The sequence below is a fragment of the Danio rerio genome, chromosome 10, assembly GCF_052040795.2.
Source record: "Danio rerio strain M-AB ecotype USA chromosome 10, GRCz13ab, whole genome shotgun sequence".
In the NCBI taxonomy this organism is placed as follows: Eukaryota; Metazoa; Chordata; class Actinopteri; order Cypriniformes; family Danionidae; genus Danio; species Danio rerio.
In genome coordinates, this window is record NC_141030.1 from 44722376 (window position 1) to 44742113 (window position 19738).

The 19738-nt window shown below is 37.4% G+C and overlaps 2 protein-coding genes and 1 long non-coding RNA gene across 8 annotated transcripts in view; 1 reads left to right on the top strand and 2 right to left on the bottom strand.

Moving 5' to 3' along the window:
- Positions 1 to 15601, top strand: part of trim69 (tripartite motif containing 69) — a 30684-nt gene extending 15083 nt beyond the window's left edge. For 2 of the 4 annotated variants that reach the window (XM_087268774.1, XM_087268775.1), the window contains 4 exons: positions 2113 to 2346; positions 7144 to 7166; positions 7258 to 7376; positions 10130 to 14627. In XM_087268774.1, coding sequence (XP_087124900.1) covers positions 2113 to 2346; positions 7144 to 7166; positions 7258 to 7376; positions 10130 to 10674 — 921 coding nt within the window. In that variant the 3' untranslated portion in view covers positions 10675 to 14627. Of the gene's footprint in view, positions 1 to 2112; positions 2347 to 7143; positions 7167 to 7257; positions 7377 to 10129 lie in introns of all 4 variants that reach the window. The other 2 variants (XM_087268773.1, NM_001302246.2) reach the window with 2 other exon arrangements.
- On the bottom strand, positions 1053 to 16075 carry LOC147835166 (uncharacterized). 2 transcript variants are annotated; one of them, XR_015501635.1, is made up of 5 exons: positions 15871 to 16075; positions 15643 to 15707; positions 7061 to 7368; positions 1625 to 2290; positions 1053 to 1175 (listed from the first exon to the last, which is right to left on the bottom strand). It is a non-coding gene; the product is annotated as an uncharacterized LOC147835166 (long non-coding RNA). The 2 variants fall into 2 exon arrangements; XR_015501636.1 differs by lacking the exons at positions 1053 to 1175; positions 7061 to 7368 and having other exon boundaries at positions 2094 to 2290; positions 15871 to 16044.
- A 2177-nt stretch (positions 16076 to 18252) lies between these two features.
- The window catches only part of bmp1b (bone morphogenetic protein 1b), an 81464-nt gene continuing 79978 nt past the window's right edge, over positions 18253 to 19738 (bottom strand). For both annotated transcript variants that reach the window (XM_087269562.1, NM_001039812.1), the window contains 1 exon segment: positions 18253 to 19069. In XM_087269562.1, the coding sequence (XP_087125688.1) occupies positions 18935 to 19069 (135 nt within the window). In that variant the 3' untranslated portion in view covers positions 18253 to 18934.

A 19738-nucleotide genomic window follows, 5' to 3' on the forward strand; every position in this document is an offset into this window, starting at 1 on the left:
ATACTTTCCAGCAAAAAAATACTAGTACAAATTAGGTATACACAGCTTTAAACATAATTATTAACCCTCCTCTGAAACTTTTCATTCTTTTTAAAATATTTTCCAAGTGATGTTTAATGGACAGAAGATTTTGTTAACAAATATACATATATTATTTTATAAATAGATTTTATTCATATTATTTTAGATAGCAAAGATACTAGCTTAAAGGGCACTTTAACAGCTTAACTATGTTTATTAGGTTAACTAGGCAAGTTAGGGTAATTAGGCAAGTCATTGGACAAGTCAGTGATTTGTTCTGTAGAAAATCATTTTAAAAAATAAAGGGGGAAAATCATTTTTTAAATACAGAACTTTTTAAGCAAACCAGCAGAAAAATATAATACACAATATTGTGATAAATTACATTGCTCTGTTAAACATGACTTTATTTTCTCTACTTTATTATTTTAACATTTAAATTTCACAGAAGCTAATCATTTTGACTTCATTTGGATACACATATATCACTCAATATCTGTTTATTAAGATGACTTGACAAATTCATTCATTCATTTTCTTGTCGGCTTAGTCCCTTTATTAATTCGGGGTCGCCACAGCGGAATGTACTTACCCAACTTATCCAGCAAGTTTTTACGCAGCGGATGCCCTTCCAGCCGCAACCCATCTCTGGGAAACATCCACACACATACACACTCCGGACAACTTAGCCTACCTGCAGCATGTCTTTGGACTGTGGGGGAAACCGGATCACCCGGAGGAAACCCACACGAAGGCAGTGAGAACATGCAAACTCCACACAGAAACGCCAACTGAGGCGAGGTTCGAACCAGCAACCTTCTTGCTGTGAGGCGACAGCACTACCTACTGCGCATTGCCTATTTTTCCACTGATGTTTTATTGTTTTAAAATCTTTAGCAGTTTATAATAAAAGCTAAAGACCCATTTTTTCCATCAACACTTTATTCTGCAACTCTAGCACATCCTATTCAAAACATCATTGGTTGTGTCAGAATTATTCTCCCCCCTGTGAATTTTTTTTTCTTTTTCATATAATTCCCAAATGATGTTTAACTATAATATTTTAAGTCGTATTTGTTTTATTTTGGCTAGAATAAAAGCAGTTTTTAATAATAAAAAAAAAAGTCAATTTTATTAGCCCCCTTAAGCATTGTCTACAGCAGGGGTTCCCAAACTTTTCAGCCCGCGACCCCCAAAATGACAATGCCAGTGACTCGTGACCCCCAATATTCTCTGAGGTGGTGGTTATAAATACAGAAACCTTGTATGCAATGACGTGCACAAACACACCAATAGTCAGTGCTGTAAAGGGGCTAGAAAGTTTAACCTGGTGTTACAAAATCTGCTGCATCTGACAGTATTGCTGTGTCTTTAGTATAATGTAATTACCCGAGAAGTCGCAATCCAATAGAACTATAACTATAAGCTACTATTGTAACTATATAGTTTATAGTAACTATAAACGACTATTTTTTTCTCTTCAGTAGGTTATTGATAAAATACAGTAAGTCTTAAGGTTTAATAAAAATTTATTGATTTTTGAAAATCACCAAGCGACCCCCCTTCATTGTCCTGCGACCCCTCGGGGGGTCCCGACCCCCACTTTGAGAACCTCTGGTCTACAGAACAAATGACTGTAATACAATAACTTGCCTAATTACCCTAATTAACCCAGTTAAGCCATTAATTGTCACTTTAAACTGAATACCTTCAAAAACATCTAGTAAAATATTATGTGCTGTCATCATGGCAAAGATAAAATAAATCAGTTATTAGAAATGAGTTATTAAAACTATTATGTTGGGAAAAAAATCAGAAATTGGGGGAAAAAATGCAAAGAATTCCAATTTAACTGGAGATCTAATAACTCTGTATATAAAAACTTGCTACATAGACGATAGTAGATTAACCGAGATGAACCGCCAACTTATCCAGCATATGTTTTACACAGCAGATGCCCTTTCAGCTGCATCTCAATACTGGGAAACACTCATACAGTACATTCTCACGCACACACATTGGTTGAAAAACAATGTTAAAGGAATGAATGTGAATGTGAAATGCTTTGACACCTGATCTCCCGGTTGTCAGGATCACACAGCAGACCTGAAGCAGAGGATCGAGGCTCAGTTCAGCGAGCTCCACCAGTTCCTCTACCAGGAGGAGAAGCTGCTGCAGGTGAAGCTGAAGACGGAGGAGCGCAGAGAGCTGATCCGGCTGGACGAACACAAGGCTCTGCTCAGTGTAGAGATCTCACGCCTGCGCAGAGCTGTGAACGACATCGAGGACAAGCTGAGCGAGCAGGATCCATACACACTGCTCAGGGTGAGGACATAGCACACACACAACAAACAGTTTACACTACATAGGTGTAATGTGTACTGTATTGTAATGTATCACACGTCTGTATTACATACGTATATCGCATATAATATTTTCGCGATAGCAGTAATTTTGCGATATATTGTGCAGCCCTTTAAAACTGCGTACTATTACTTCCAGGAAACTTTTAGCAAAATTTGAATAACAAAAGACGATTTTACGATTTTAATTACGATTAATTACGATTTTAATTGTTTTGAATTACAGTAAACCACAGTAATAGAGTACAACTAAGTCTAGCCAAGTCATTATACAACTTTGCGTCCCTGTAAATCACATATACCTGTACATACACACACTGAACCCAGAACACTTTTGCTTTTGGTAATTTTGGTTACACTTTAGATGAAGGGGGTGTTCATAAGACTCTCATAAAACCTTTATAATCATGGCACTATTATAATGGCTTCATGGCAATCATGTTTATGACAGATTTATGACAAGCCTTGTTTTCTGGAATAAGTCAAGTTGTTATGATAAAGGCCGCATTCAAAATCGCATACTTTCCTACTATATAGTATGTGAAAAGCCGTATGTGAGCCAGTAGTGTGTATTAATTTATTGTATTGGAAATACAGTAGGCGAGAAATACTCGAATGACCAAGTACTTCTGGACAGATATTGTAGTGTGCATCCAATAGACACTATCCCATGATGCCACGTGGAAGAATTCATGAAAGGTTGTGAAGCAACACAACTTATGCAGCTAATTCACTTCATAATGACTAACTGTGGATGTAGTATGTCCGAATTCTCTCCATACTATAGACCATTTTGAGGGATGTAAACAATAACAATAGTCTTAATGTACTTCCTGTTCTACATTTTTATTTTTCCATAGCTTCCAAAAAGGTCTGCATATTGATAAATGATGTTATGGCAGCTGTTTTAACGTCAAGTTATGATTGAATTGCCTCTTGTTTAAGTTATGAAATAGTTTGACAACACGCAGGAAATGTTCATGGGCCAAAATGACATCACCACCCTGAAATGGTCTATACAGAACTTACTTTCCTAATGGTCGTGTAGTAAATTGAAACTAAAATGCAGTACCTTCTCAAGTACAGTAGTCCGCGATTTCGGACACAGCCAAAATGATGTATTTATATCGAGACATCTCAAATGTTATCTTTGCATTTAAAATTACATAACACATGACACTTAATGACATAAGTTCTCATAAGCATGGATTAAATCTCCTTCATATTCATAACGTCTCATGTCATTTCCGTCTTCCGAACATCCCCTTCTGGTAAAGTGTTAGCAGGATTTTGATGGTAAGAGTATAGTAATGAGTGTGTAAACAGTGAGATCCTTCAGCCGATAATGCAGTTAGAGCAGGAACTTCATTCAGTCAACTCCACAGATTCACTGAACCTGCCTTTAAGCAGAGAAACAGTGATAAATTTCATCAATCATAAATAAATATAAAAAAAAGTCAAATAAAAAATAATATAATATGTAAGAATAATATAATCATAACTGTAAAAACTGCAGTGTGTGTGTATACAACAGTAGTCAACATTTAAAGTGGAATTCTGTGTGGAGTTTGCATGTTCTCCCTGTGTTGGCATGGGTTTTCCTCAATCCAAACACATGCGCTATAGGGCAATTGGATGAGCTAAATTGTCCATAGTGTATGAGTGTAAATGAGTGCGTATGGGTGTTTCCCAGTACTGGGTTGCAGCTGGAAAGGCATCCGCTGCGCAAAACATAAGCTGGAATAGTTGGTGGTTCATTCCACTGTGTGGGAGTTAATACTGGTACTTAAAAACTTATCTCTGTTAAACAACACTTTGAAAATATTTTTAAAAGACTTAAAAGTTCACAAGAGTTCATAATTTTGACTTCAACTGTATATAAAAATACATATATTTTTTTATAATTGACATGACGATACTTTATGTAATGTGTACACATGTATCTTTTTATCAAATTTAATTTGTAAAAAATATTTTATTTATACAAATAAATCTATTGTATAAACACATATAGTCATAACTCTAAAACAAAATCTTTTTTTTATGAATAGTAATTAAAATGTAAACTATGACTATCACTTTTTAATATAGTATATTCATAAACATTATTAAATACTTTACAAATAATATTAATGATTTCCCAGTACCGTGTTGCGGCCAGAAGGGCATCCGCTGCATAAAACATATGCGGGAATAGTTGGCAGTTCATTCCTAGATAAATAAGGGACTAAGCTGAAGGAAAATTAATTAATGAATGATTGCTTCAACAAAATAAATTTACACAATATTTACTCACACTCAAGTGGTTATAAACCTTTATGAGGTTCTTTGTAATGTTGAACATTAAAGAAGATATTTTGATGAAAGCTGAAAACCTGTAACCATTCACTGCTATACAACAAATACAATGGAAGTCAATGGTTACAGGCTTCCAACATTATTAAAAATATCTTCTTTTCTGTTTAACAGAAACTTTAAAAAAAACTTTTCATTTTTGTATGAACTATACCCTTATGACATGTTATGTACAATGTTATATCAATATAATATTGTATAAAACATGTCATAAAGAGACAGTTCACCCCAAAATAAAAATCACATAATTTTATTCTGGTGAAAAACAAAAGACATTATATTAAATAATATAATGTCTTTATGCAGAACATAAAATTGCCAACATTTCTGAAACAAGTGAATATTGAGTTAATGATGACAGAATTTTCATTTTTGGGTGACTATTGCTTTAAGAAATTTAAACTTCTTCAGCTTAGTCCCGTTATTCATCAGGGGTTGCCACAGTGGAATGAACAGCCAACTTTTCAAGCATATGTTTTACACAGCAGATGCCTTTCCAGCTGCAACCTAGTATTGGGAAACAACCATATATTCTCACATTTACACACACTCTTACACTATGGCCAATTTAGTTCACCCAATTCACCTATAGCACATGTGATTGGACTCTGGGGGAAACCAGAGGACCCGGAGGAAACCCACGCCAACCTCCACACAGAACTGCTAACTGGCCCAGCCAGAACTCGAACCAGTGACCTTCTTGCTGTGACGCAACAGTACTAATCACCGAGCCACCGTGCCACCCTTGATGAATACATTTAAAACAAAATAAATAAAAAGAACATTGCTCATAGCAAGTCTTAATCCCTTTAAAGGGATAGTTCACCCATAAATGAAAATTTACTCACTATTTACTCGCCCTCATGTGGTTCTAAATCTTTATAAGGTTATTTCATCTGTTGAACATTAAAGAAGATATTTTGAAGAATGTTGAAATGTAATGTGTATTTATATAGCGCATTTATTGTGTATGGCCATACACCCAAAGCGCTTCACAATCATGAGGGGGGTCTCTCCACACCACCACCAGTGTGCAGAATCCACTTGGATGATGCGACGGCTGGATGATGAGGACAACAGCGCCAGTGCGCTCACCACACACCAGCTATTGGTGGAGTGGAGAGACAGTAATAGAGCCAATTCGGTGGAAGGGGATGATTGGGAGGCCATGATATTAAGGGCCGATAGAGGGACTTTGGCCAGGACACCGGGGTTACACCCCTGCTCTTTCACGAGAAGTGCCATGGAATTTTTAATGACCAAAAACCAGTAGCCATCGACTTCTATACAACAAATACTGTGGAAGTCAATAGTTACAGGTGTCCAACATTTTTCAACATATTTTTTTTTTCTGTTTAACAGAAGAAAGAGACTCATAAAGAAAGATTGAAACAAGTGAAAGCTGTGTAAATGATGACAGCGTTACAATTTTTGGGTAAACTATCCCTTTAAGACCATGTTTCTCAACCATGTTCCTAGAGGCCCATCAACACTTCATGTTTTGGATGTCTCCTTTATCTGTTACACTCACTACAGGTCTTTCCGTCTCTGCTAATGAGCTGATGATCTGAATCAGGTGTGTTTGGTTAAGGAGACAAGGAAGAGCTGGTGGTCCTCCAGGAACATGGTTGAGAAACACTGCTTTAAGACATGTCATGTACGTTCACCCCAAAATGAAAATCCCATAATTATGTTCTGGGTAACACAAAAGACATTATATTAAAGACTGACTTCATTCAGAAGAAAAAACTCCCAACATGTTCAGAACAAGTGAATGGTGAGTTAATGATGACAGGATTTTCATTTTGGGGTGAACTGTCCCTTTAAGACATGGTATGTATAATTAGTTTTATTTATATAGTTCACCCCTAAAAACTCCGTCATTTTGTCCTGTTAAACACAAAAGCCATTATATTAAAAAAAATTCTTTATTTAGGACAAAAAACTCCAAGAACAAGTGAATGGTGAGTTGATGGCAGAATTTTCATTTTTGGATGATCTATCCCTTTAAGACATGCTACTGTAGGTACAACTTTCCATTTCTATTAGAAGTTACTATTCTAGCTCACCCCAAAATGAAAATTCTATCAAATTCTGTAAAGTGAAGGGTGAATAAATGATGACAGAATTTTCATTTTTGAGTGAACTGTCCCTTTAAATCATCACTGCAACAGTTAACCGGACAGTGAGATTTCATCACTCAGATCAGCACAGGACTCAATCTAATGACCTCACCCTCGCAATAGGAAGATAATGCCATTAGTTCAGCGCAGGGGGATTTTCCAGATCGGCGGATAAAGAAAGGAGAGCAGTTCACTTACAAAACACTGATCTCATGTGGAAAACTTGTGGCCCTCGAGCCTCCGCCGCTTTCACCAATCTGCTCTTTCCTGTCTTTCTGCAGAGCATTAAGGGTCTGCTTCAGAGGTGAGTGGCTCTTTTCCATTGATACGCTCTCTAATGTTTTGATGAGGATCTGCGTGAATTGTTTTGGTGTCTGGGCTTCTGTTGTTTTAAGCAGGCAGCCACCCAAGTTCGAGAGGCCGACGCTGACGCCGCCCAGCCTGTGCGAGGGCCGATTCGCCGGGCCCCTGCAGTACAGAGTCTGGAAGTCACTCAAGGGCAGCATCTATCCAGGTCAGAGAAAAGAAAAAGATAAATAACTTTAAGGGAAGAAAAACATACAGTTGATATGCAATTATTCAGGCGAGGCAGTGGCGCAGTAGGTAGTGCTGTTGCCTCACAGCAAGAAGATTGCTGGGTCGCTGGTTCGAACATCGGCTCAGTTGACATTTCTGTGTGGAGTTTGCATGTTCTCCCTGCCTTCGCGTGGGTTTCCTCCGGGTGCTCCGGTTTCCCCCACAGTCCAAAGACATGCGGTTCAGGTGAATTGGGTTGGCTAAATTGTCCGTTGTGTATGAGTGTGTGTGAATGTGTGTGTGGATGTTTCCCAGAGATGGGTTGCGGCTGGAAGGGCATCCGCTGCGTAAAAACTTGCTGGATAAGTTGGCGGTTCATTCCGCTGTGGCGACCCCGGATTAATAAAGGGACTAAGCCGACAAGAAAATGAATGAATGAATGAATGAATGAATGCAAATATTCACCCTCCTGTGAATATTTTTCTTTAATATTTCCTAAATGATGTTTAACAGAGCAAGGAATTTATCACAGTATTTCCTATAATATTTTTTCTTCTAAAAAAGTCTTATTTGTTTTATTTCGGCTAGAATAAAAGCAGTTTTTAATTTGTAAAAAAAACATTTAAGGTCAATGTTATTATCCCCCATTAGCAGTAATTTTTTCAATAGTCTACAGAACAAACCATCATTACCTTCTCTTGCCTAATTAACCTAATTAAGCCTTTAAAGGGCCACGAAACCCCTCTACCTCAGCAGGGTGTTTTCACACCACTGATTTGAAAAAAGTCAGGAAAGTGGGTGTGTCTAGCTCTGTTTAGGTGGGAGTGGAAAGAGGGAAGGTTTTGCATAAAAATGGGAGTTTACGTTTGGGCACATGCTGATTTCACAAAACAACAAGGCAAGGTAACACACGGACACAGGGGAGAAAGACAGTGACTATGTTTACATGGACATCAGTAATCAAATTACTAGCCAAATTATAAATTTTTCGACCTTAACTGAAATTTGGTACTTTCACTTTCATTTAGTAACATTTCATGCATACCCCCGGGGCCAAACAGGATATTGGTTGCGAGGAACTGCTGGAAGAGTGTTCTTTTAATGGAATGTTTGATACCGAACAGCGAATGGGAAAAAAAAAAAAAAACGTTTGCCTTTCTCTGTACCTTAGATGTACTCTGTAGGTAGCGTCAGAAAGCTGTGTGATTAATGCGTTTACATTCGGAGAGCAGCATTTACAGCGGATCTTTCAGTCCATAATATTGTAGTGATGTTAATGTACCGAAAACTTAGTAACTAAATCATTTTGACTAAGGGGTCCTTAAACACTGAAAGAGTACTGCTGACGATACAAACTAACTTTGCCTCTGAATGAACAAACAAAGACCTCTGATCGCTCACTTACCAGATCTGTAGAGACAGGACAATCAACACCAACTGGAGCCGCATCTTTTTTTAAAAGGAAATGAGCAGCAAATCCGGATTTCACCGTTTATAGATGAAAAAAGCTCTCGAGTAAAAAATGTTTCTTACAAACATATTTCTGTCACGTGCACTGTAGTCCACACGTGAGTCCAGCTGCGGAAAATGAAAACAAAACTCGGCTCATTTATAAACGCAACACTGACGACTTGTATCTCCAAACAATTCTTCTTCTTCCATTTGTTTTGTCTACGCAACGCGGCGTCTCTTTGCTGTCTGAACACATTAACAGGTAAAAACAATCTTCGAAGCTATCATGCATATTAATGAAGTTGCACCGCATGCACAATAGAGCGTGCTGATTGGTTTGAACCAAGTCTTTTTTATGAATTAATACCGCACACTCAAATGCATTAAGTTGTACTCACGGGTACAGACAGCCATTCTACACGCAAGGATCTAATTGCCGTGACGCAGCTTAAAAAATTAGTTTGAAACCGGAAAAACGAATTTGCTCGAAAAAACGCTATAACAGTTTTCACTTTTTAGTGAAATATATGTGTCTTAATAGTGTTTTAGCAATGTGGGACACATATATGACTGTCAACAGCTCAAAAAATGTGTTTTAGTGTTTCGTGACACTTTAAATGACACTTTCAGCTGAATAACCCTCCTGTTAAATGTTAATTCTTTTTAAAAATATTGCCTATTGCTTAAATGCAGTTTAACGTTATATTTATTTATTTATTTATTTTTCTTCATTCAAAAGCACTAAAAAGTACTGGGTTCCACAAAGGGTTTGCCCAATAAACAATATTATATTGAATTGCTATAAAAAAAATTAGTCAACAACAACGATAAGTTCTGGACTTTTTCCACTCTATATTAATCTAAGAGCCAATCACACAACAGAAATGTCAAGGTTAGGGTCAGGGAATCTAAAAGTGTGTTGATATTAGAGATTTATCAGCCGAAATGATGTTATGCCGTTTAATGGACCCTCTTATTTTTGTGGATTCAGTCATTGTTGGGATACTCCTTTAAATCTGGAAGCACTTATACCGAAATATATATCGTTCTCGGTAAATATGGAAAATAGTTATCGAGATTGTATTTTTGCTATATCACCCAGTCCTAGTTCCCAACACAAATCGATTAAGTTAACTTAATTGTGGTTAAAAATTTAAGTGTACTGAACTTAAACAATTAAGTTGTCTCACCTCAAAAAACCTCAAGAATTGTGTTGATTCAGCTCATTTTAAATAAGTAGCTTGAACAAGCAGCAAAAAATAACTCTAAACTCTCCTCTCCTGCATTCCCCCCTTCTAGTTCCCTCTGCCATCACGTTTAACTCCAAAACTGCGAATCCTTGGCTGAGCCTGACCTCTTCCCTGACCTGTGTGAGATACCAGACCTTCAACAGCAGCGTGCAGGACAATCCTCAACGCTTCAACGCGGCGCTGTCCCTCATGGGCGGCCAGGGCTTCACTAAAGGCCGGCATTACTGGGAGGTGGAGGTTTACAGCAGCACTGTCTGGACCGTCGGCGTCGCTCGTGAATCCGTCACCAGGAAAGGTGTCATCAACACCATGCCTGCAAACGGCTTCTGGACGCTCTCTCTGTCGTATGGAGTTCAGTATATGGCTGGGACGTCTCCACCAACGCTGCTGTCCCTGGAGGAGCCGCTGGCCAGGATTGGGGTCTATCTGGACTATAAGAGGGGCCTGGTGTCGTTTTATAACGCAGAGAGCATGACGCACCTCTATACCTTCAGGGACACCTTCACCGAGACCCTCTTTCCATACTTTAACCTGGGCTTCCTGGATAAAGTGCACGAAAATGAGCCTCTTAAAGTGTTCATGCCCAAAATCTGAATTTTGTATCTCGTTATATACAGTTGAAGTCAGAATTATTCGCCCTCCTGTGAATGTTTATTCTTTTTTTATATTTCCTAAATGATATTTAATAGAGCTGGTATTTCAAAGTATTTCCTTTAATATTTTTTCCTCTGGAGAAAGTCTTATTTGGTTTATTTCAGCTAGAATAAAAGCAGCTTTTAATTGTTTTAGAAACATTTTAAAGTCAAGGTCAACTTAATTTATATAACAGCCCAAAACCACATAAATGTTGACCAAAGTGCTTCACAATTTATGGCAACAATAATAAACAATTTGGGAGACAGAACAATATGTGCTACAATAAAACTTAAAATCTAAAAATAAATGTAAAAAGTCAGTATAATCAATCAAGTATATAATCAAGTCCTAAAAAAAAAACAAATTTCTCTCAATAGACCTGAGAGAAGAGGCAGGTTTTGACTGATTTTTTTTAAACACTGAATGAAGATGAAGCTCTAATTTCTAAAGGTAATGTATTCCAGAGTTTTAGAGCATAGACTGAGAAGACTCTGGCTCCTTTTGTTTTCAAGCGGGATTTAGGAACAATTAGCAGGAGCTGAGCAGAAGGGATTTGTATTCTTTGGCAAGAATACAAATTTTAATTGTTCAGATATATAGGCTGGGGCAAGTTCATGTAGAGCTTTAAATGCATAAGATAAAACTTTAAAATCAGTTCTCGGTTTCACGGTAAGCTAGTGGCAAGAGGCCTGGATTGGAGAAATACGTTCTCTCTTTTTTTTGTCCCAGTCAAAAAACGTGTTGCTGCATTTTAGATCATCTTTAAGCGTGAGAGTGAAGACTGACTGATGCCAGTCTTCAGTGCATTACAAAAATCGAGAAGAGATGAAAGCGTGAATAAGTCTCCAAGTTTCTTAGTTGCTTTAGCTGACAGAGTTTATTTGCTTGTCAAATTTCAGATCTGAGAGAAAAATGACAGAGATTTTTGACACGAGTGATTATTTGAGGCTCCAAGAGAGCGCTGTATTTTTCGAGCTGAGGTTTCGAGCCAAACAGAATCAGCTGTTTTATTTTCATTTCGTTTTCTTCCATCCAAAGTTTGATGTCACTTATACAGGCTAACAGAGCAAAGATCTGAAGAAGAAAAGATGAAAAAAGGCAGCATTATTACAGATTACAGAACAAACCATCGTTATGCAATGACTTGCCTAATAAACCTAGATAAGCCTTTAAATGCCACTTTAAGCTGAATACCAGTGTCTTGAAAAATATTGTCAAATATTATTTGCTGTCATAATGACAAAGATAAAAGAAAGCTATTAGCTATCAGCTATTAGACATTAGGTATTAAAACTATTATGTTTAGAAATGTCTTATTTCTGTTAAACAGAAATTGGGGGAAAATTAACCGGGGGGGATAATTTAGAGGGGCTAATGATTCTGCCTTCAACTGTATAGTCATGTGTATTATATGTAGATTACATTTTTATATAAATACTAGGCTGGTCCTAAATTTATTTTTAAGGGATGGTTCACCCAAAGATTTTAATTAGCTAATTTATTCCCTCATGTGGTTTTAAACCTTTTTCTGCACTGAACACAAAAGAAGATGTTTTGACAAATGTTGGTTCTTTGTAGGAAGAAAAACCACTATGAAAGGCAATGGGTGCCAGCAATACATTCCTCAAAGCATTAACTTCTGTGTTCAATAGAAGAAAGAAACTCAAATTGGTTTAAAACAAGCAGAGGGTGTAAATGACAACAACATTTTTATTTTTGAGTGAATTATTCCTTTAATCGGTCAGTTACTCATAATGTCATTATATAGACATAATATTCCTGTTCAACTTTGGATTATAAAAGCTGTGAGATTTCTGTAACTCCACTGAAAGTCTGTTCACACATGATGCTTTAAAACAGTCATGAAGAGATAAATCCAGATGAAACTAATTCCAAGTCTTCTAAAGAGATTATATGATCACTTTATGAGATGAACTGATTTAATATAGGACTCTATTAACATATAACCAGGTCAACTTTATTCTTTTTTTTATACAGTAGAATCTGTTCATGTGTTTTATTTTTTTATTTAAAATAATGACCATTCATTTTGAATGACATATGATGACATTAAAAGATTAGATCACATTATAAGCCCCAAGATACCAACCAATTTATGAATAGGTAAAGTTCATACAATGTTATTTTTACCTTAAAATATTAATCATATTTATTCATTCATACATTTCCATAAGCTTTCCCAGGGGGGCAGCAGTCTCAGGACTGGTACCCCTGACCTCCCTCTCCCCAGACACTTTCCCAGGCATTCCCAGGCAAGCCCAGAGATATAGTACCCTTCCCCTAGGTCTCGTACCAGTAGGACATACCTAGAACACCTCCCTAGAACACCGTCCAAGAGCCATCCGAAACAGATGCCTGAGCTACCTCAGCTGATTTCTCTCGATGTAGAGGAACAGCGACTCCGAGCTCCTCTCGGGTGACAGAGCTCCCTATTTTTAAGGGTGTGGCCTGCCACCCTGCAAAAGAAAACTCATTTCAGCCGCTCTATCCGAGATCGTGTCCTTTCGGCCATGACCCAAAGTTCACGTCCATAGGTGAGAGTAGGAACGTAGATTGACTGGTAAAAAAAGGAGAGCTTTGCCTTTTGGCTAAACTCCATCTTTAATAAAATGGAACGGTACATCGACCGCATTACTGCTGCCGCTGCATCGAACTCCTCCACCTGGTGTAAGGACTGTAATTACTCATATTACATTTTATTATTTATTTTATTTCACCCCTGTTCTTTTATTTATTTATTTTAAAGAGGTAGAAACTTTTATTTTATCAAATTTTATTTGATGTGGCACATCACAGCTTTTAACTTATAAACAGTGAACATAAACCTAGCTCAGCATACTAGCTTGATGCTGGAGAACACACCTCATTAGTTATGCAGAGGATCAAATGCACCAGGTGACCCGCAGGAATAAACCTCATTGGTTCTTGTGAGCATGACTGAGCTTCTGCGGCCAAATTTACACACTGTAAACATTCATGGTCAATGTTTACACATGAATACAAAGCAACCGTCTCTTCAGATGATCTTTTAGGTGGAAGGACAGAAATCTCTCAGATTTGAGTAAAAGTTTCTTCACATGTGTGTCTAAAAATGAAAATGTTTCTTATGGGTTTAGGGCACAAAGCTATGGACGACTTTATATTAAGCACTTTGTTTAAATGTAAGACAATTGCTATTGGACATACTCTTTAACAACGCATTGGGTTAGTGGAAGCACATGGAAAATGAAAACGAATCTTAAAACAGTGGTTGGACGCCATGTACTATGACCCTTTCCCACTTTAAAGCTGCTATAAGTGATTTTATCTTGGTCTGCTAAAGGAAATGTTACCACAGATAGCACTGCATTTAGATTTTCTACACGGTCATGTTAATGTTATGTTATAGGTGAATGTTTGTTATTAAGTCAGCCCCTGCTGGTTGAAATCGTAACTGCTTTGTTCAGAGCAAAAAAACAAAACCAAAACCAAAAAACAAACATTGAAAATAATTCTGAAATTCCATTGCATTTTACATTAAAAACATGTTTTTGCAAACAACAAATTATCAAAAGTATTTTAGTAGATCTGTAACCACTGACTGAGTCTTATCTACGCATTTTTAAAAGCAGGACAATTGACTTACATTGGACCCATCTGCTGCTGCTTTGACGTCACTATTGAAGTCTGTTTACGTTTTTGACTTCAGTCGATCAACATGGACACCATTTTTAGACTGATTTGTGAAAAAAGAAAGAAAAAGCATCCTTCCACTTTCACTCCCTGCTAAAAAATCCAGCTTAAACCAGACTAGGATGGCTGGCTGGTTTTAGCTGGTCAACCAGCCTGGTTTTAGAGGGGTTTAATAATACATTTATTTATAATAATACATTTTATTTAAAGGCGCCTTTCTAGCAACTCAATGACACCGTACAATCAACAAGAGCAATACAACAACAAGAGAAATAATAAAATATGCACAGCAATAGTGCAAATAAAATTAAAATTAAGTATTAAAAGCCATCTTAAATAAGTGGGTTTTGAGTCTGGATTTGAACAGTGTAAGGGAGTCAATGTTTCTGATGGCAGGAAATGGTTTTGGCCATTTCCAGGCTGGTTTCCAGTCTGATTTTAGCTGGTCAGGCTGGAAAATGACCAGCCAAAACCAGTTAAGACCAACTTGACTGGCCTGGTTTAAGCTGGACATAGCTGGTTTTGGCTGAGCTCCCAGCCTGGCTAGGCTGGCCAAGCTGGTTTTAGCTGGTCATCTCCCAGCCTGACCAGCTAAGACCAGGCTGGAAATGGCTGGAAACCAGCCTGGAAATGGCCAAAACCCCTCTAAAACCAGGCGGGTTGACCGGCTAAAACCAGCCTACCATCTGGTTTAAGCTGGATTTTTCAGTAGGGTACGAGTGATATATGTAGCGCAGTAGCTAGACATCAAAATAGCTAATGTTAATGCAGGTGAAAGGAATAGTTCATTCAAAAATGAAAACTGACTATTTAGTCAACCTCAGGTGGCTCCAAACCTTTATGAGTTTCTTTCTTACTGTTAAACACAAAATAATATAAGTCTTCAGGTTTCCAGCTTTCATCAAAATATATTTTGTTTTTAAAAGAAGAAAGGCTTGTGACAAGTGAATTGTGAGTAAATTATGACAGAATTTTAATTTTTGCTTAAACTATCCCTTCAAAAATTAGATTTTATCCATAAACATAGGCCTACATGATACTATAGTATACTCAGAGAAGAAAACAAGATATTGGCTTACCTCACATCTGAACAGAACACGTGATTTTACAATGACTTTATACAATTTTAAATACAAAAATGTATAATCTCTCAAAAACCCCAATAAATGTTTCTGGTAAATATTTCATAAAATCTTTTCCCGCCTCATGATTACACAAGATCAATGCACTTACCACCACTATCACAAGAGGGCGCAATTGTTCTCCTATGTGCTTCTGTCGACGATCCCTCTAGTTTCCTGCGATTTTTATGTATTTATATTAATTATTAGACCCACGCCAAACACTTTAAACCTTTATAATTATTAAACACTTAACAAGAGGTGGAAATATGAAGGAAACTAGACCGCTCAAGTAAATGCCCTGGTCTGTCTGTATTTTACACTGTGAGGCACAACTTACTGTAAGTCGAGGCGTTGGTAAGTGTGGTGATGAGTAATTAGAGGGTGAACAAAAGTGTGCCATACACGTCAATGTTGTTGACAAAAAATATTCCACAGCTGGTTGACGATTCATCAAATACAGAGCTCCAGCAGTGCTATAAACACGATAGTTTTGGTATAGGCTAGTATCACTGCGCAGCACATAATCGTTAGAATGTATGTGTGAAGGACTGTATCTTTCAGCGGACGCATACCAATTCCTGAATTTGTTAAATAAATAAAAGGGGGAAAAAAACAGTTTGTTTCATGAATTTTTATTGAATCAAATGTCTTATAGTGCAGCAATGCACTTAAGGCTGTGCTTAAGCCTGAACCAGTCCTGATATTCCAAGTAGCCATCAAATGCCACCAACACTGTATGGTGATCTAGTACACATAGACATCAGCCATATAACTGCAGGAACTTTGCTTATATATAATATTTTTAACTGTTAAACGTGATTAGCTGCTAGATAATTAGTTAAAGGTATTAGTAATTAATAAAGTTCATTCATTAATTTTCCTTCGGCTAGCCCTGTTATTTATCAGGGGTGGCCACAGCAGAATGTACCGTCAACTATTCCAGTATATGTTTTACATAGCAGATGCCTTTCCAGCTGCAACCCAGTACTGGGAAACACCCATACACATGTATTCACACACAAGTCATAAACTACGACCAATTCAGTTAATCAATTTACCTATAGCGCATGTGTTTGAACTGTGGGGGAAACCGGAGCACCCGGAGGAAACCCACGCCAGCACAGGAAGAACATGCAAACTCCACACAGAATTGCCAACTGACCCAACTGGGACTCAAACCAGTGACCTTCTTGCTGTGAGGCCACAGTGCTAACCACTGAGCCACCATGCTCAAGTTATGGTAACTAATAGCTTTGAACGCTATACAAATAAAACTTGAATATTACAGCTACAGTGACACTACTGCACAATTAACATTGACAGTGGTAGCAAAATCTGATTGGTAGCATATTGTGCTACCTACTTTTTGAATAAGAGATAGGACAATCTGTCGAGGTACGATGATCTCAAAGCCAAATCATCTGAGGCCAAACCCCACTATAAAACTAACCTGAAAACCAGTCTTAGAGTTATTTTAACCCATTTCTGGATGTAATACAGACTAAATAAACTGCTGGGTTAGTTTTCTGAAGTTAATTTATAGGACCAATAATAACCTATAACCTGGGTTTAAATAACCCAGTGTTTAACATCTTTGCGAGATAACACAAAACTTTGCGAGGGAACGCAAAACATATTTGCCAGGGAACGCAAAACTTTGCGAGAGAACGCAAAAACTTAGAAATATATATTTTCCTCCCACCCATTTTTTTTCTTTCACCCATTATTTTTTTTCACCCAGCCAATTTTTTTCTCCTCCACTACGTTCCTTCCGGGGTTCCGTATATACCAAAGATAGAAGAGGAAACTATTAACACACTGTAAAGATAAACAACAGAGTGGAAACAATAAGAAATAAAATAAATTAAAGGTTTTAGCTAGGTTGGCTCAGTGCAGACTATAATAGTAAAAACTAGAAAAATAAGGTTCGTAGACAAACTTAAGAAAGCCCAGTCTGAAAGTATGAAATCGTTTAAATGTTTAAATAATTGAAGCAGTTTTAAGAAGTCTGAAACAGTTATAACTACATATAGGTTAGCATGTTTCTTGTATGGATTGGCATGTTTCTTGCTAGACTGTTGATAGGGGGTGGGGGTGGGTTCTGAGTGGTTGCTAATGTGTTCTGAATGGTTGTTAAGGTTTTCTAAGTGTTAGCTAAGATGTTGCTAGGCAGTTGATAAGGTGTTCTGAGTAGTTGTTAGACAGTTGATAACATAAATTGGTTTGGATTGGTATGTTTTTAGTATGTCCAATGTAAAGTCAATGCCAGTTTTTACAATGGAAGTCTATGGGACAGCTGCTAAGGTGCATTAAGTGGTTGCTAGGGTGTGGCTAGTAAGTTGAAAGGTCATCATTGATTGGCAGATTGGTAGTCATGACAGTCTGGCGCAGTCTGGCGCAAAGTTAAGGTCATAAAGTTTGGTCCAATGTTAAGTCAATGAGACTTTTCCAAAATTTCTGGGTCAGTTTAAGGAAAACTGTAAGTAGGATCAGTTGGAAAAGATATAGCGACTTAATTCAGTATAGTTTGGAGGTTTGGAGTTAGTTTGATGGTTGTAGTATGAACAAATGCATTCTTAAAATAGTCTGAGAAGAATAAGTAGTATGACAGTATGTTGGCTTTCTCAAGCCACCATAATAATCAAATTTTAAAAGACCACTATTAAACAAGCTTTTGCTTTTAGCTAGCAAGCTAATTTTAAACAAAAGCCCCCAAACATTTTTTTTAACTGAAATGATGTTTATTAGTCACATTAACATTTCACAGCTTCAGGTGAATAGCTTCATGTCACATAATTTTAATCTAGCAGTCTGAATAATAATAATAATATAACAACTCTCACGTAAGGAATAGTGCTACAACTGAGTTTTTACCAAAAGCTACAAACTTTGCAATTATCATTGAATGATATTTCATATAAAACTCAATTACTTACCACTGACCTACACATGTGGCGATCTTTACGGTTTGAGCACTTCATTATTTAATAAAAGAACAGTCTAAAAGTCTTTTAGATGCTAGCCTTAAAGCAATGAAAGAGATCACTGGGAAGCAAAAGTGCATTGAGTACATTTTCTATCCAACTCATCCTTTCTCCGTGACTTGCAATAAACAAAACTCTTCAAACTAATAATATCTGCCAATCTGATGTTCCATTTCCTGTAGTGTTTTCAATGGATCCTTTAAGGTACGACAGAGCAAATAATAATGCCATATATATCCCTACATCAAACATGTCCTCCTTGCTTTTTGAAAGGGTCTGGCTCCATTAGGACTTCCTCTTTGCAGTTTTGGAGGAGAAGGAACAAGGGGCCCGGGGTGGCATCACTAACACAGGTGCACAGGAGACTTCAGGGTCCCCCGCTGCTGTTTTTTTCTGAGCTCTCAAATCGTGAAGATCTCACTTACTGGTGTGTAGGGTGTCCTGGAATTTGGTGCTGGTGTAGCGAACGTGGAAACCTTTCTTGTTGATGGTGTCGTCTGAGTGAAATTTGATGACGATGGCATCGCCGGCAGAGTAGATCTCTTCTGGGGGCTATAAAGGATACAGATATTGACGTAAATATAAAGTGCATAGACATTTTAAACATGATGGTTGCCTTTGTCCTCTTTACACTTGGTATTAAGTAGGGATGCACCGATATGGCTTTTTTGGCTGATATCAATACCCGATAACTATTCAGAGTTGAATACAATCTTACATCAACAACACATGTCCATATGTCAACAAGCTAAACATTGCGCTGACATCTATAAAGTTTTTTACCTGGTGAATGGTATGATATAGTGTTATAATGTTGTACTGTTATTTATGTGGTGCGCGTTCACCTTTGATAGTTCAATTAAAACTAGATTAAAAACTTATTTTTTAAGTAAAGACTATAAATAATGCATCACATTATGTGATGCATTGTTTATAGTCTTTACTTAAAAGATAAGTTTTTAATATACATCAACCTTCAAGCATCCTACAGTTATTTGATTCACATAATTGTAGGATTCTTGAAAGTTCATTTATATTTCTGTATTAAGTGCACGCGTGTGGTCCGGCACAGCCTTCGCGCGATCACATGGCCCTCGCCATGGCTGATGCCGACGCTGATGCGCACCTCTTAAAACCAATGTAACTACATATTGCAATGGTGTGCACAAGCTCTGCTATTGGTCAACTTTAGTAGCGCTGACGAGTGTGGGCCGGGCCGGG